Here is a 15,353-nt window from a genome sequence, read left to right as displayed (position 1 = left end):
CTCAGGTTTACCTTCCTACTATTTCCCCCTTCTTCCTACCTCTTTCTTGAGATCACACAGTTCTTGATAGAACAAAGAAGATAACTTGAGTTATTTTGTGTGACTCCCATTAGAAGGGTCCACAAAGTCGTTAGTGTCCTAGGGTGCCAGGCAAGGGATGGTCCTTTGACCTCCTAAGGTCTAAGAGTGAGGCCAGAAGAACCTCAGATTCCACTGATGTCATCTTTTCTCCTCTCCATACTGAGACCAATCTTTTCCTTACGTTTTTGGTAGAGAGAACAAGTCAACTAAACAGGTGGTGTGCAAAAGGAGTTTGAAGAGGAGGGTCCCCAGCCAAGTCCCCACAGGTGGTCACCAGCATGGCAGAAAGAGCAATTGGCTATTCTCATTTCCTCTGCTCAGAGGTCTCTCTGCACTTTGTAGGACCCGGAGTGGGGTTCAAACTGTCTATAGAAGGAAGAGATTCCCCAGCTGTATATTCACAAAAACCATTTTAAAAAGTCTCAGCTCAGCCCCGGTCCACACACTGCCAGAACTATAGTTTCTTGGTGGATCCACACTCCCGTGAAGCTAGCTGTGGCCTCAGAGTACTGATAATCTACCCAGGATATTAAGTTAGTCCAGTTCTGCCCATATGCTGAGTCATAAGGATTTTTTGCTACCAGCCCATTGTGATCGTTTTAGAAAACTGGTGTTATAAATAGCAGCAATTGATTTCTTGTTTAACATGGGAAATAAAAGGCAGATGCCCTGGCAGCTCTGTAGCCAAATCAGTTTGGGTTATTAGAGCAGCTTATATCTTAGATCTTTCCCAATAAGAAGCAGGTGGTAGTCTTTTCTTGACACCACTGCATAAAGAACCGTAGAGGGAAGTTCTGGAGGACAAGGAAAGCTGCACCCTAGAGAACCCAGAAGCCAGGTAAGCCTGGTTAATGAAGAGGGTGGAAATGGCCTATTTGAAACTGATTAGAGAAAAATACAGTGATGTTAGTTTGGAAATTGTGAACCAAGATGTCTGTCTCTCAAACAATCAAAAGTCAATTTCTAGAGTCCTCTCCTGGCAGGAGGGCTTGGCTCCTAACTGGTTCATTTCTGTACTCCTTTCTGCATATAGTGGTACAGTGTGACAAAGACCCCCTGTAAACTACTGGATTCAGGTTTTTATGGAGAGAAACAAACTCTTTTAATGAATGGAAACATCTCTCTGCGCCAAACAGTTGGGGGCACGCTCCCTTCCCTCTGCATCTTCTCACATGCTGCAAAAAGAAAAGTGACTGAAACGTCCCAGGCTGTTCCCCTCTTGTGGGAACACAAAGGACCGGTGAGTTAAACTGGTTTTTGATTGCTTCCCAGGGAAGACTCATCAGGCAGGTTTGGAAGGGAGGGACTGCTGAGTAGCTCAGGATGAAGAGAGCCCCAACTTTTGCCCCTGTGCCTTTTTACACCTTATGTCCCTTGGGCCCAAAGGGCAAAGTGGATCCCCACAAAGGGCAGGCCAGTTTTCCACAATGACTACAGATACCTTTGTGAAAACATTTTGCATATTAGGAGCAAGCCTGAGGTCCCTCACCACAGCCATCTTGAGGTCAGCCGTCATCCGGTCCTGCCAGGCGAAGCAGAGAATGTGGGGCAGGTAGAGGGTGAAGTAGATGACACCACTGCAGGCTGCTGCCAGGCTGGCCCTGGAGAAGAAGGTGCTGAGCAGGAAGCACTGCATGATCGTAGCCGTGGAGAAAGCCAAAAGGAATAGGAAGAGGATGAATGGATCACTGTAATGCAGGATCCTTCCATGCTGAAACCAAAGAGACCATCTGAGTCAGTACTTTCCACCCGTATCCAGGGCACCATCCCTCCCAGGGGGCAACCTCTGTGCTGTGATTCTGGGCCTTCAGAAGTCCTCTACTCCAGAATGATCTCTCCCACTGTCTCTCGTGGGTGCCAAATTTCCACAGTTGAGACTCAATGCTGTTGAATTCTTTTACTCCTCTGAGTACCGGTCTCCCTGGGAGGCCAACACATTAGGCTGCCTATCAGCATGAGTAATCATTATGTATTAAGTATGTATTAAGTAAGCAAATCTTTGGTGGGAAGGGAGAATTAAGCCTATAGGGGCTAGGGGAAGGGGAAGAAGATCTTAGAGCATCAACAGCTCCAAGATACACTGAGTAGATGAGGGACCAAAAGGGAGGTAGGAGACCGCCTAACAATCTGTAACATTTTGCTTAAGGCCTGGCCTGCTGACTCAATCATGTGTAGTTATATTCTGAGATTTACCACTCACAATGGTGAAAATATCAGCAGTTAATCCATATCACTTGGAAGTAGATTAATCTTCCCCCTTTGTCACTATCATACAAATACATAGAGCCTGGGGCAATATTCAGTATCTTGGACATTATTAACTCATGAGTCAATCACTTTGGCTATGTAGAAAATATGGCCAAATTAGCAATTTTCACTAAGTGAGCTGCTGCCCACTTCCATTACAGGATACTCTGAAATGTTCAAACTTATTAGGCCTTCTTGGTCCTCCTTTACTACACAGACCTCCTATGAGGAATTTTACCCTTTGTGCAGAACTCCAAATACATATAGATCATCTTCTCCTTTTCTTGGGAACATAAAGGTACACATAGATTCATCTCTTGAATGGGTTCTAATCAATTGTTAGTAGTGTCCTAAAGCACCGGGTTCTTGATAGAAAAGAGAGACAACGAGCAATATCTGCCATGTGTGTGTAAGAGCTGAGAGGAACAAATGTGTCACCTGTCTGCCATTGCTACTCTTTTTCCCTCATTCACACTCTTGTGCCTGCCAGGCACAAACAGAACAGACTGAAAAATAGAATAAAACAAATGACAAAGGAGGGTGGAAGAGGGCTCTGCTTAACTAGAACCAAACTCTGAGGAACTCTATAGGAAAATAAAAATTAGGACTCAGAGCTCCTGACTTTGTGTGTCAAAGAGCTCTCCACATCACCCTGGAGAGCTCACTCCTTTTACTTAATCACACAGCCCAGTAAAAGCAAGCCCTCAGCTGAACACCTGACTGTGGTTGGAAGAACTTTAAGATGGTTGTTGGTATTCTCAGAAAAATAAAATCCGTTTCTTATCCCAGCTCAAAACAAAGTCCCACAAGCTTCTAGGCCCATACAGTCTCTCAATGACTTCAGGCAGAGATGAAAGAAAATCACTGGGCTGACCCAATAGCCTCACAGGCCTTGGCTTCCTCTAATGACCACTTTTCTTTTCTGTTCCTAATAGCCTGAATAACTGGAACCTTCCCATTGTCCTAGCTTCCAGCTTCTTTCCTGCATTGTTGAGGTGGGAAGGAAGGACAAGGCAAAGATGGGAGCGTCATTCTAAGGAATCCTATTTTGTGTGCAAAGCTCTGTTTCCGTCATCCCTGGAACAATATTCTGGTTCCCACAAGGAGAAACCCCTTTGTGCAAGAAACTATTGGTGAACATTCTTTACCTCACGTCCTAAAAGCTTTGAAGTCTTAATGCCCATTCTTAGGAAGGCAGATCTCAATGTCACTGAACAGACACTGAAGGATATCATACATGTTTATGCACTTTGCATAAGTCAGACACTTAGCATTTTGACTCCTTTCATTAGGAGGGCACAAAACACCTTGGAAATGGGAAAAGGGGCAGACTGAAGGATGGGAAGAAATAAAGGAGACCTAGAAGAACACAAGGAACGCAGCTTCTCGCCCCACCTTTGTGGATCTCAAGGACCCTGCAAATTTAAAGCCACAAATTTAAAGCTGGTTTGCTTGAGCAGAATGATCTCTCTATCAGCATTGGTTTTGATAGGGCTCTAGCACAGGGTTTGACTAAGGCTGAAAACAAACCCCTTCCGAATTAGTACATCTTACTGCAAAGAGATGGGGTAGGATCTGGTTTAACTGAATATCTGCTGGATGGACAGGATATGTGATGGAACATTCCTGGCCCTAGTATGGTCCAGCATGGGATGGGACACACCCTTAGTGAGAGTCTATGGTTCAGCACACATATTGCTCAGTGTAGAGGGGCACTTAATATGATTATGGTAGAAAAATGAAACAAGCTTGATAACATCATAACAGGATCATGCAAAGCCTAAAGTCTGACGTTTATACCAAATCCCATCAAATAAATATTAAAAGCTACCCAAATTTATGAACTTGTCATCTAACAAGTATAAAAGATCATCTACAGAGGAGGAACTAAAAATGGAGGGAAAGAACATATTATGAAATAATGTTTTATTTCCAAGTCTAGCTTGTGAGGGAGCTGCAGGTTTGCAGATGATGGACCACTGTGTGCTGCCTGCAGCTACAAGAATTCCTACCTCTGAGAAAAGACAGACTCTAAGTTCTATTCTTTAAAATGCTTTGGACACTTTTCAGACAGCAGAACATCTTTGGTCAAGCCATGAATGGTGTGACCATGATAGTAATGAATAAACAGTCTAGTTCTGCTCTCCTAATACAATGAAAAGGCTCTTCACATCCCAACCTCAGCTGCTGGTTGAGACAGTAATCCCAGGAAAACACTCTTTGTACTCATTTCTTTTCTGCCTGGAAAGAGAGAACCCTTTGCACATATAGTCATGCTGTATTGGGCTCTCCTAACAGCAGCTTCTCCAGATAGTCCACAGAATAGGGCTAGATAATCTACGTGGACTGCGGCTCCTTGGGCAGGAAGTGGGAGTGGGGAACATGCCATGATACCGGGGTTCCTGGCAGACGGGGACACTCTGAGTATTTTCCACCTTGGCTGAAATGACTGGGCAGCTGCATGTGGCCAGATTGGCTGAAATGGCTGGCTAGCTACATGTCAGGCTATCCTTGGTGGCCAGATGACTAATGCAGGCATGAGTTCATTAACAGGAGGAAAAGTGGGAGGTACAACATTATTCAAGATTTTCTGGGCCTTCTCCATCTGGCTTACCATGATGAATATGGTCAGAAGGAAGATGCTCATTGACATGATAGAGAAGCTGTCCAGGAACCAGGTACACCAAATCACTGCATTGGAGACACCCTGATTTTTCAAGGTCTCCTTCAGTCTCAACTCCTTCTCCAAGACGATGCTCTTTACAGTCATAGAGACAGAGTAGATCCAGGCCAGCACCATGAAGATAGGGAAACAGCGGTTCAGGATGATCATAAAACTGAAGCAAGAGGAGAGAAGCAGAATCGTTGAATGCCCTGTACCTGGTACAGGTGGAGTAAATGTTGGTTGATTGGATGTGTTGAGAACAAAGCCCAGACGGAGGGAAAGGCAGAAAATCCCCATGGGCATTCACTGGGCTTGACTCTTTCAATACACTGCACTTTGCCCTGAAGGATTACTTGTTCCTTAGAGCAAGACGGTAGCTTTTTGGTTCGTCCAGATGAATGCTCTACAGGTTATATGTGCAAAATAAAATTGTACTCTATATGTTACACAATATAGACCTTCTTGCAAGATCTCTCGGGAAAGAACTGCAAACCTGATACAGTTGTGACTAGAACAGATACAGGCCAACTGACATTGAAGTCCAAGAAGGCGAATCACAAACAAAGGGAACTGGTGTTGGTGGTAAAAGCAACAGTGGGCCCCCCCTGGCGTCAGCCACCTTAGCACTATCTATCCCAGAGGATCAAACTGAAGTTATGCAGGAAGAGTCACAAAATAACTATTCAGTGTGGCACTTTCAGAAGACAGCTAACCCATCAATAAATCAATCATGATCCGATAGCAGCTAACTCTACCAGCCATGTACCAGTAGAGTAATTCCATGGGTATTCATTCTAGCAAGCAGGATAGATTTGATATTCTGGAATTACTTTACTGTGAACTTTACACATATTTCTTCTGTGCTTGATGTGCTAGTAAAGCCCTTGGGATTATTATGTAGTAAAAATTGTTGGTTGTCACAGGAAGGGCTGATTCCAGGGCAGGAGGGTTCTCAAAATGGCTTTATGGAGAGAACGAGAAATTCATAAGGCCTGCACTTCTGGGACCTGCCACCAGAGGGCTCTCCCAGTCTAAATGCCTAGACTCCCCACTGCCTCCTTATTGTGTACCCCGCTACCCTGCCAGACACTCCCATTCTGATCCTAAATGTGGAACTGGGTTTTGCCCCTGGCTCCACATCCCATATCTATCGTCCAAACCCAAACTGACTACAGAACAGCCGCTGTTATCTCTTTAGTCTTCGGTAGACTTGAGGAAGGGAACCAATTGGACTAGGGTATGGAGGGAGGGTTTCCTGTGCACATACTGGGCTTTATCTTAACTGTTTGTCAGGTGGCAATTTAACTTTTCCTTTCTTCAGGCTGTGAGTGTTTCTCTCCTTCCTGAACACTACTGACACAATATGCACTATGGTGAACTTCCCAGTTTTTTTCTAGAGGTTGAACCCTAAGCCACTTGTAGGTCTGGGCTCCTATCCTGGGTGTATTCCCGCCCCCATCCACCATGGTAAATGAGCCCACCTAATTCTCTCTTCTCTGTCCTTCTCTCTAACATCCCCCCAAAACACCTTGAGAAAATAGTAGCCTACTTGCTTAGCTTGCTACTGGCCAACAGATGTATAAGCCTGGGGGTGGGGGTGGGCAGGAAGGGAGGGTTCCAGCTCATCCAACACATTCCTCTACCTTCTCATTAAGCATGCACTATGGGAATGTTAATTAGGGAATGAGCTGCATTATTCTGAGGCTCCTAGGAACCAGACCTACTTGCAATGCAGAGTCCTAATTTGCTGATTTGGCAATCATTGGGCAAACACTCTGACCAGAACTCTTCCACATACCAAACATACTACGTAGTGGAATCTTAAAAAGCCTTTGTCCCCTTTCCCAACCTCACTTCCCTTGCTTTTATTTTCACCTTCCCTTTCCCACCCATAACACCAACTCCTTTCTCCCTGCCACTTCCCTTGCCCATCTGGCTCTGCCTGTGGCCTGGGAGAAGCCGCTCATCATTCAGAGCTCCATTCACTTCAAGCTGGCTCCACTCCCTGGGTTTCTTTCCAAAGAGACTGAAGCCTGGGGAGTACTCCCATCCCACCCCAGCAACCTGATTAGTGTGTCTGGGAGGGAGATTGGAAGCCTCTGACTCACGAGTCATCCACGAAGCAGGGGTAAGGCATCTGCTGGAGATAGATTCCAACTGGAACCTCAACCTGGGCCTGACTCCTTGTGATTCCTCGTTCAATCATGTCCTGCAGATAGGCAAACCCTCCCCAGATATATCGGAAATCTTCCACAGGATCAGCTCTGGGACCAGAATCCCAGTACCTATAAAGAAACCAGAGGGTGGGACAATGGTTGTGAATTAGAATGGCAGCTTTCTGACACTTCACAGCGCAAGGGGACTCGAAACTCACTCTTGAAGCCTCTCCCCTAAAATGTTCCAAAACAATTCTATTTTCTAGTCACAATTTAAATCTCAGTTATGAATAATGGCCACTGTTACTTGTAATGGCTTTAATTCAAGGACTCTACAGTCAGCTTTATAAAATATCTTATCTCTTCTTAACTTAATCTTACTGATTTTTAGGCTGAGTCCCATCTCAATCCTTCACTCTGTACCAAATGTAATTTCCCAGTGACTTTGGAGAAACCTCATCTGCAGAACATCTACATGAAGATAATTCAATACCTAGAGGTTTCCATCTCCAAATTGCCCAAAGGCCAGTCAGGGACAAGTGCTAAATTGAGAGCATGATGACAAGGTAAATGAGCTCTCCTGGTTCCACCAACTAACAGTGCCAACTGGTTAGTGAGCTTAGTTCTCAGATACCCAAGTGTTTCTGTGCCTTTCCAAGTAACCTTCCTCTCCCTACAAGGAAAAGGAGACCTGAGCCCAGAGGAGCCTCTGCTCCTTGCCACATACATTCCTGGGATGCAAAGGGTCTTTGAGACTGCCTGAGATATCACCTGTCTTTGATCTTATTGGTTTTCTCCACCACATCGATGTCCATCCGGATCTTGTACTTCACGTGGGGCGGTAGGGCACTGGTCCAGGGATACATGTCAGGGAACACGACACCAGCCCAGAACCTGTTTTCTTCTAGCAGAGACAGGGCTCGTTGAGTGAGCTGAATTTCATCATCATAGCTTTCAAACTTATCCAGGATCAAGCACTACGGATAATCACAAAGGTTGAGAGCATTGAAGAACATCAACAGCAAAGACTCAACTGCAGGAAAAGGGCAAGGGATAAGGGCTACTGCCCTAGGGGGATGAGTCAAATGCAAGGAGATCTAGAAACTTACTGTTTGCTCAACTGTGAGGTCTGGTGTCACTCTGTCCTTATGTCTAGATTTGGGGGTAAAGGGGGCTTATAAACGCCAACTTGCTCTCACGCCTGCAGATTTAGTGAGGGCTGTTGGAGGCTGTCCAAATATGCAAGTCTTCAAAATGACAAAAAGACTCCCAGCTCTCACTCCCCAGCATGGGGAGGCAAGGGAGTGGGGTCACGCTGGATACAGGCTGCTTTGAAGATCAGAAAGCAAGCCGATAGAGTTTTAAAGGGAGAGAGAGAGAAGCAGTCATAGCAGTGAACCTTCCTGCTTCTCTGCAAACACACAATGATGGCCAGCTGAGAGAAGGGCAAGGAAGAAGAAAGAACATAACAGAGAACCAAAACGATTTAGTCAGAGAAATCATTTCCAGTTACAGTTCTGACAGGTAATGTGGGTGGGTGAGGAATTTCCTAATAGGTCTTCTTTCTCTCCACTAGAAGAGAAAAAAATCATTATCTACAGAAAAGCAAAACAAAGATTTTCTTTTAATTAGAATATTGGGAGTTGTCCAATAAATCTATAGATTTGTTAAAGTATTAGACTACCTAGGATCTGGTTTTTCCTTAACCTCTTGTTCCTATAATACACTAGGGTTATTGTGTCAATGTTTCTTTCTTAGAATGTAACTCACAAGAGGTCAGATAGCCTTGTCTTGATTAATTTGTTCACCCAATACTTACTGAAGGCCTGTAATGTGCCAGAGCCTACTTGGCTCCAGGGATACAAGGAGGAAAGATAAAATCTCTTCCTGAAAGAAACTCTAGACCTAATGAGGGAGAGGTGTGGAGGAACCAACAATCATAATGCAAAATGACGGGGCTCTGATGAAAGCAAGCCCAGTCTGGGAGCCATCAGTAGCTAAGTCTACCTGAAGGAGTGTGGGAGGGCTGCCTGATGGAAGGGACTCATGAGTAGGATGAGGATGAGAAGGAATTAGCCAAGGGAAGAGAGCAGGGGAAAGGTCAGCTCCAGCCCAGAGAACAACACATGGGGTTTCTGGAGACCTGTAAGAAGAGAGCAGAGTTTCCCGTCCTTGGTTGTGCTTAGAACCACTGGGGAGCCTTAAAAAGACACCTACTCTCAGGGCCCACTCCAAACAATGAAATCAGACTCTCAAAAGTCAGGGCCAGGGCATCAGCACTGTGTTGAATGCTCCTTAGGTCTTTGCGCTGTGCGGAGAAGCAGAAGTAACCAGAGGTGAGTGGTGAGAGGTGAGCACTAGGAAGGTGGGTGGCAACCCCATCAGTTGCCCTGCTGGACTTGCAGTGTAACCAATCAACAAGGGGCTTCCTAGGACATGAAGCTCTCCATGCTAAAACCAGGAGCTTTCCAGGCAAATTCTAAAAGGCCCTAAGAAGCCAGTGGAGGGTTTTAAGCAAGGGTAGGACATGTGAGATCCAATTGTGTTTCTAAACAATCACTGGTGGGGGCAGTAGGGGAAGCAGGAAGCTTGGTTAGAAAACTGTTGTAATACAGGCTTAAAGGAACACATTATCTCACGCAGAGCCTGTGAGTTACCTGGAATCCTCAGTTTACTGAAGAGGAAACTGAACTATAGGAGACCTGCCAGAGGTCATACAGCTAGCATGTGGCTGGCCCTGGATTGCCTCCCCAGTTGCCAGAGGCCCAGACTTCTCCCCACCCCCTTCTCTATATCAGAAGCACGGGTACAGCCTGCTCCACTACCCTCCACGTGCTCCCAACTGTCCTGTAGGGTAGGACAGCACAGTTATTATTTATCCTCCCTTTGCAGCCCAGGAAACTTAGGCTCCAAGAGGTTGAGTCACTTCCCCAAAGTGGTGGATTAGGGTCAAAGCCTAGTTCATTTGATCCCACAACTCATACCGGGAGAAGTAGAGAAGTGAGGAAGGTGGACAAGTCATAAGGAGCTGTTCAGAGCCAACCTGGTAAGAAGCAAGCAAGCCCAATTCCTTCACCCACCCGCTCACTGCTAAGTCCCCCTCAGGCAGCCTCAGAGGGTGAGCCAGAAGCCTCCCGGTGCTGAGAAGCTGAGTCTGAACAACAAAGGACTGCAAACCCCACCCTCTTTGGTCTTCCGGCCTCTGGAACCAAACTGTCCCTCCCACCTCAGGCTCCATATCCTGAGAGAAGGTCCCAGGTAATGTTCTCAGTCTTCTAGATAAGAAGAAAGAAAATAAAAGAAACTGTTAACATTCTAGCTGATGTGGGAAAGCGGAACACAGGTAATGAGAAAATAACAGAGGGCCAAGGCTTAAGTGACACCATACTAAGAAGATCGATATTCTAAATGGAAGTGGAATTTCTTAAAAAAATGCCAGTAAGTGTAGTCACATATCATAGAACTAAGAAAAATAGGAAATTCTCTTTACCCAGCTCTTCTTTTGCAAACAGACTTCCCCCAGTCTAAAGCTGGTTAGTCCTTTAATGAGATAAAGGACTTAAGTACCTCATGACACCGAAAGTCCTTAATACATGTTTATTTCTTTCTCAGGATAACATAGGGTTTGCTATTTCATGGTTTTGGTTTTTTTGTTTTGTTTTGGGTTTATTTATTTATTTTTTTTTGGCGGGGAATATAGACTTTCACCACAGTTGAAGACCAAGGGCCTGGCTCCCAGGATTTGTCAGTACTTAACAGCACACTGTGGGGACAGAGAATTGGCAACCTGCTTGGGCAGGTACACATCAAAACTAAACTGCTAGAGTACATTAAAAAAAAGAAAGAAAGAAAAAGAACATGTTTAAGTTTCCTCTAGGGAGAGGTTATTCTACAAAAATGAGTAATAGGAGAATCTCATTTTTAAAAAAAGAATCAGTTTGGGAACACCTGGCTGGCTCAGTTGATGGAGCATGGGACTCCTGATTTTGGGGTTGTGAGTTCAAGCCCCGTGTTGGGTGTAGAGATTATTTAAAATAAAATCTTAAAATAAATGAATAAATCGGTTTAGCAAGTTTAGATCTGCACATATAGAATTTTAGTATTTAATTTGAATTTAAATTAAAGTGAATTTGAAATTATCTTTCTAAAATGAAAAAGTTATTTTGGAGATGGAAATTCTTCTTTGTGGTTTCTTTTAGCGGAGGTGAGTTAGGACACGCACAAGGAGTATTCTACCAATTCACTCACAGCATCACAGAGCATTTAGACAGGAGTCAGAGAGGTTTTATGATCTAATGTCTTGCTTCAGAGGGAGAAACAGCTTTGCCCAAGGTCGGTACAGGTCAGGAGCAGAATCTGAATCCACGTCTTCAAATGTCAAGTCTGAAGGGTGGTGCTGTTTCCACATGTTACTCTAAGAGGAAGCCATATTCCACTGGTTACTATGCTGGTCATCATAGCTCTAGAGACAGTAGTTCCTGGAAGTCAGGGGCCATTCTTGTTCATTGTGGTCTCTGGAAGAGTATTTTCTCATGAAAAGGACTCCGTGAGTGTTTACTGAATTGAACTGATTTTAGTTTAGAAGTCTTGATCCCTGTAAGAAATACAGTTTTCCTCCTATATTTCGAACATAACCCTGTACACCCTGATTCAGAGGATAAACTAGGAATAATTAGTGAAAAGTGAGTTTTCGGTATAATGTTAATGAGAATATAATTCTCACCGAAGCAAAAAGGCTATTAAAAACAAATATATTTTAATAATGTGGCTTTCTGAGCCAACGAGCTTATTCTCTTTGAACTCTCCTTTCATGTCTTAAAGGGAAATCCATACTGGAATAAGCAGCTGATGTTTTCAATGACATTGTTGAGCCCCACAATGACGTGGGCCCCATCCTGGCTGTTTTATCAGGCCGCTGATTCATAGTCATGTTTCCTGCTGCATTCCCCTAGATTGGTACCCTGATACTCTGTGAAAAAACAAAACTTAAAAAGGTTCTCAAACACTCATTTCTATCCAGAAACACTCGACCAATTCTCAAAGTTGGGTTATTTTCCTCATCTTGGAAAGTGGTATGGTGTAGAGCTGAAGAGACAGACAGCCCTGAGTGCCATCCCCACTCTGTCGTTTTCTAACTGTATGGTCTGTTTCCCTATCTGCAGAACTGAGATATACCCTACCCCATAGGTGTGTTCTAAGAATCACATGACGATGTCTGGGAAGGGCCAGCCAGTGCCTCCCAGTAAAAATAAAAGCTGGTGCTTACTGGAGGCTCACTATGCACCCAACATGGCCCAAGGGCTCTGCTCACATACGCTTGAGCCCTCACCACCGCTTTTTGAGGCCGGTTACAGTGATCACTCCAAGCTCGCTGAGGAGACATAACAGGGCAACCTTCCTCTAGAGGATATTAAACTGTCTCATAAATAATGAGAACTTGACAAATACCATTTTTATTACTGTTTTTGCGAAATATCTTAAAAGTCAACAGAGTCTAATGGCTTTTAAGCCCCTTCCAGGTTACCTTTCATTTGCGACAGCTGTTTGGGAGGAAGGCAGTTATTTTCTTCAAACAATATGGCTAGGAACACAACCCATCCCAAGCTGATCTATAGCATCTCAACTGGTTAGAACAATGCTAAAGACTGAAGTCAATGTCTCATGTCCCACCTGGACAATAGGGATAGGGATGGGGTAAGTCCTAAACCACTGGTGTTTACTAGCTGCTGATTGGCCATTAAGTGAAAGTCAGACAACTCTACCCAGAGGAGGCTTATGAAGACCATCTAGAATGCCATCCTCAAAAGATCTCCCTGAAGTAAAGGCACAGCAATTATGGAAGCTGCTTTGGAGATAACTCAGAAGTTCCTGGGTCATCATCTGAGGTATGACTCATAATATACCCTTGCATTCTCATGGGGAGGTCACCTGCCTCAGAGAAAGTGGCCTCATTCTCTAGTGGTAACTGCTTTGGTCTCTGAAGTTAAAATCTTGGCTAACAGGCACATATATTTATGTAAGTATGTGCATGAGTGTATCTGGGAGGCAAGGATGAATGACTAAACCCATAGCCAGGGTCATGGATTTTGACATATTTGGTCTGGTCTGATTAGCTTACAAATGAAAACACAGTAGGTTCTAATAAGGCTGATGTCATGGAGTCTATATAAAAGCTGTTTGGTTCCATTCAGAGAGAAACCATATGGTCATGGACGTTAGGGAAGAATAATATAAGTAGGTAAGAAGGCTAATTTAGGGGGCACAAAATAAAGATAGCACTGCTAATGGGAAAAAATTCAAAGGACATCTTCAGTGAATAAAAAGACAATGTCTTATGGCCTCAGAGGCAAATTCTGAGCAAGTTTTCCAACTGGATTCAGAATCTGAAAGAGAACCACTGCAATGCCCTATGCTAGCAAAAGGCAGAAAAGAAAGAGGTTTCCTTGTTTCCCTCATTTTTCCCAACTGCTGTAGCTAAATACTGGTGGCAGGGCCACTGCTATTTGAAGTCCACACAAGTCCTACATTTCCTCGTCCGTTGTTTTGCTGGTACTCCCCAGGAAGCAGAGTTCATCCTAGCGGAAGAGGTTCGCGCTCTCTCCGGGGCAGGCAGCTGTGCTCAAGACCTCTTGAGAATGCAGTCATTTGTTTACACGGATAAATCAACCACCACCTTGGGAGGAGAAGCTGCAGTAGCAGCAGGCTTCCTTCTTCAACTCTGACCTGCCAGACTCTAAATTCAAATACATTAAGTAATAGATGAATTAAATTATATATTAAGTGGGAAACATTGCCCAGTGGAGGCAAAGAAAAAAAGAATCTCCATTTTTGTTTGAACTTGATAATCGAAGGGGAATGGCACCCTGTGCTGACATATTCTGACTAATACACCCAGGACGTGTCAGGAGAGAGTCCAGGGATAAGGGAGGGGCTGCACCCTTAGAGATGTTGGCTCTATAATCGTGCCTCTTACATCTTTAATTTCCATACTTAGGCTGAGAACAAAGCAGCTGATGAATGCCCATGGAGGCCTGAAGTGGTCCTGCTGGTGTTAATGTAGATACCTGGGGTTCCTTTTGAAAAACGCCAGTGGATGTGGGCAAACATCCCAGAATGAGTTTCCTGGCAAATCTAGGCTCTAACACTCAAGATTCATTTCCAACCACATGGAAAAAGCCACTAAATAAAATAGCTTTGGGCTGTTTGAGTTGGTTGGGATGGTGAGACAGAGGCCAAAGGCACTACCATAAATTTTATCTAGCACACTAGGCACTGTGAAACAGACATCTGAAACCTTCTACCACAAAGACTGAGGAAATGCACCACAACTTGAAAACAAAGGGACAGGAAATGCACAGCTGTTAAAATATGTCTGTTTCTAAAATAAATAAATAATGAAACAAAAAGTCAACTTGGAATGCCAAGATGTACTCTGGGCAAAGCCACCAGGTAATGCTTCTATCTAATCGGGTCCTAGGGAAGACGCAATAACCTGGCTGGTAACTGCAGAAGACGCTAGCTCTCAAAGCTTTCTGGTTTAATCATTCCACCAACCCTGGGAGGTCGGTGTTACTATATTAAAGATCTTTCATGATCAACAGAGTCAGACACTGACGAATGAGAACACATTCCGGTTGCAAATAGCCAGTTCTGCCCTGGCGGTGAGCACTCCCCAGACTGTAGCAAAAGATGTCGTTCTCACTTCTCAGGCAGTGGAACAGCACTGTCGCCCCAAATCACAGAACCCATAAGCAAGCGCTGGAGATGGCACCCCATAGCCTGCAGGGTAAAGTTGACCTTTCTAGTCGCATCTCCGGACCCTAATGTTCCTCCCCACCCCCACCTACCACCTATTACCCTAATGTTACAGTCACACCTCTGCACTGGTCTTATGCTCCTCCTTCTGTCTGAAATTGTCTTTCTGCCATGCTTAGCTAGCAAGTTCAGTCCTTAAGACCCAGCATAAATGTATTTTCAGTCTTAATTTGGCATGCATAGGTGTCTACTTTATGTCACTGCTGCTCCACCAACCTAAAATGGGAAATCAAAAGATAAGTAAGACAGAGCTTTAGCCCTTAAGTGGCTTGGGTCTAGCGGATTGGGGAGGTGTATGAACAAACAGTTATTAAGGGCTAGGATGGAGGAGTATGGTGTGTAGAGGGAGGCCTAAAATATAGGAGCCGAGCTCTGAAGGGAGCCAGGGG

The 15,353-nt window shown here is 44.5% G+C and overlaps 1 protein-coding gene across 1 annotated transcript in view; it reads right to left on the bottom strand.

Annotated features, from left to right (window-relative positions):
• ABCA4 (ATP binding cassette subfamily A member 4) overlaps nt 1-15,353 on the bottom strand; it is a gene marked incomplete at its 5' end in the record, with an annotated part of 123,196 nt that overhangs the window by 64,166 nt on the left and 43,677 nt on the right. Inside the window, 4 exons of the mRNA XM_080802522.1 lie at nt 1,571-1,792; nt 4,943-5,165; nt 7,102-7,278; nt 7,921-8,126. Coding sequence (XP_080658648.1) covers nt 1,571-1,792; nt 4,943-5,165; nt 7,102-7,278; nt 7,921-8,126 — 828 coding nt within the window. The remainder of the gene's footprint in view (nt 1-1,570; nt 1,793-4,942; nt 5,166-7,101; nt 7,279-7,920; nt 8,127-15,353) is intronic.

Source organism: Martes martes (genome assembly GCF_963455335.1).
Source record: "Martes martes genome assembly, chromosome: 4".
Classification (NCBI taxonomy): domain Eukaryota; kingdom Metazoa; phylum Chordata; class Mammalia; order Carnivora; family Mustelidae; genus Martes; species Martes martes.
This window is presented reverse-complemented; position numbering and strand designations above follow the sequence as displayed.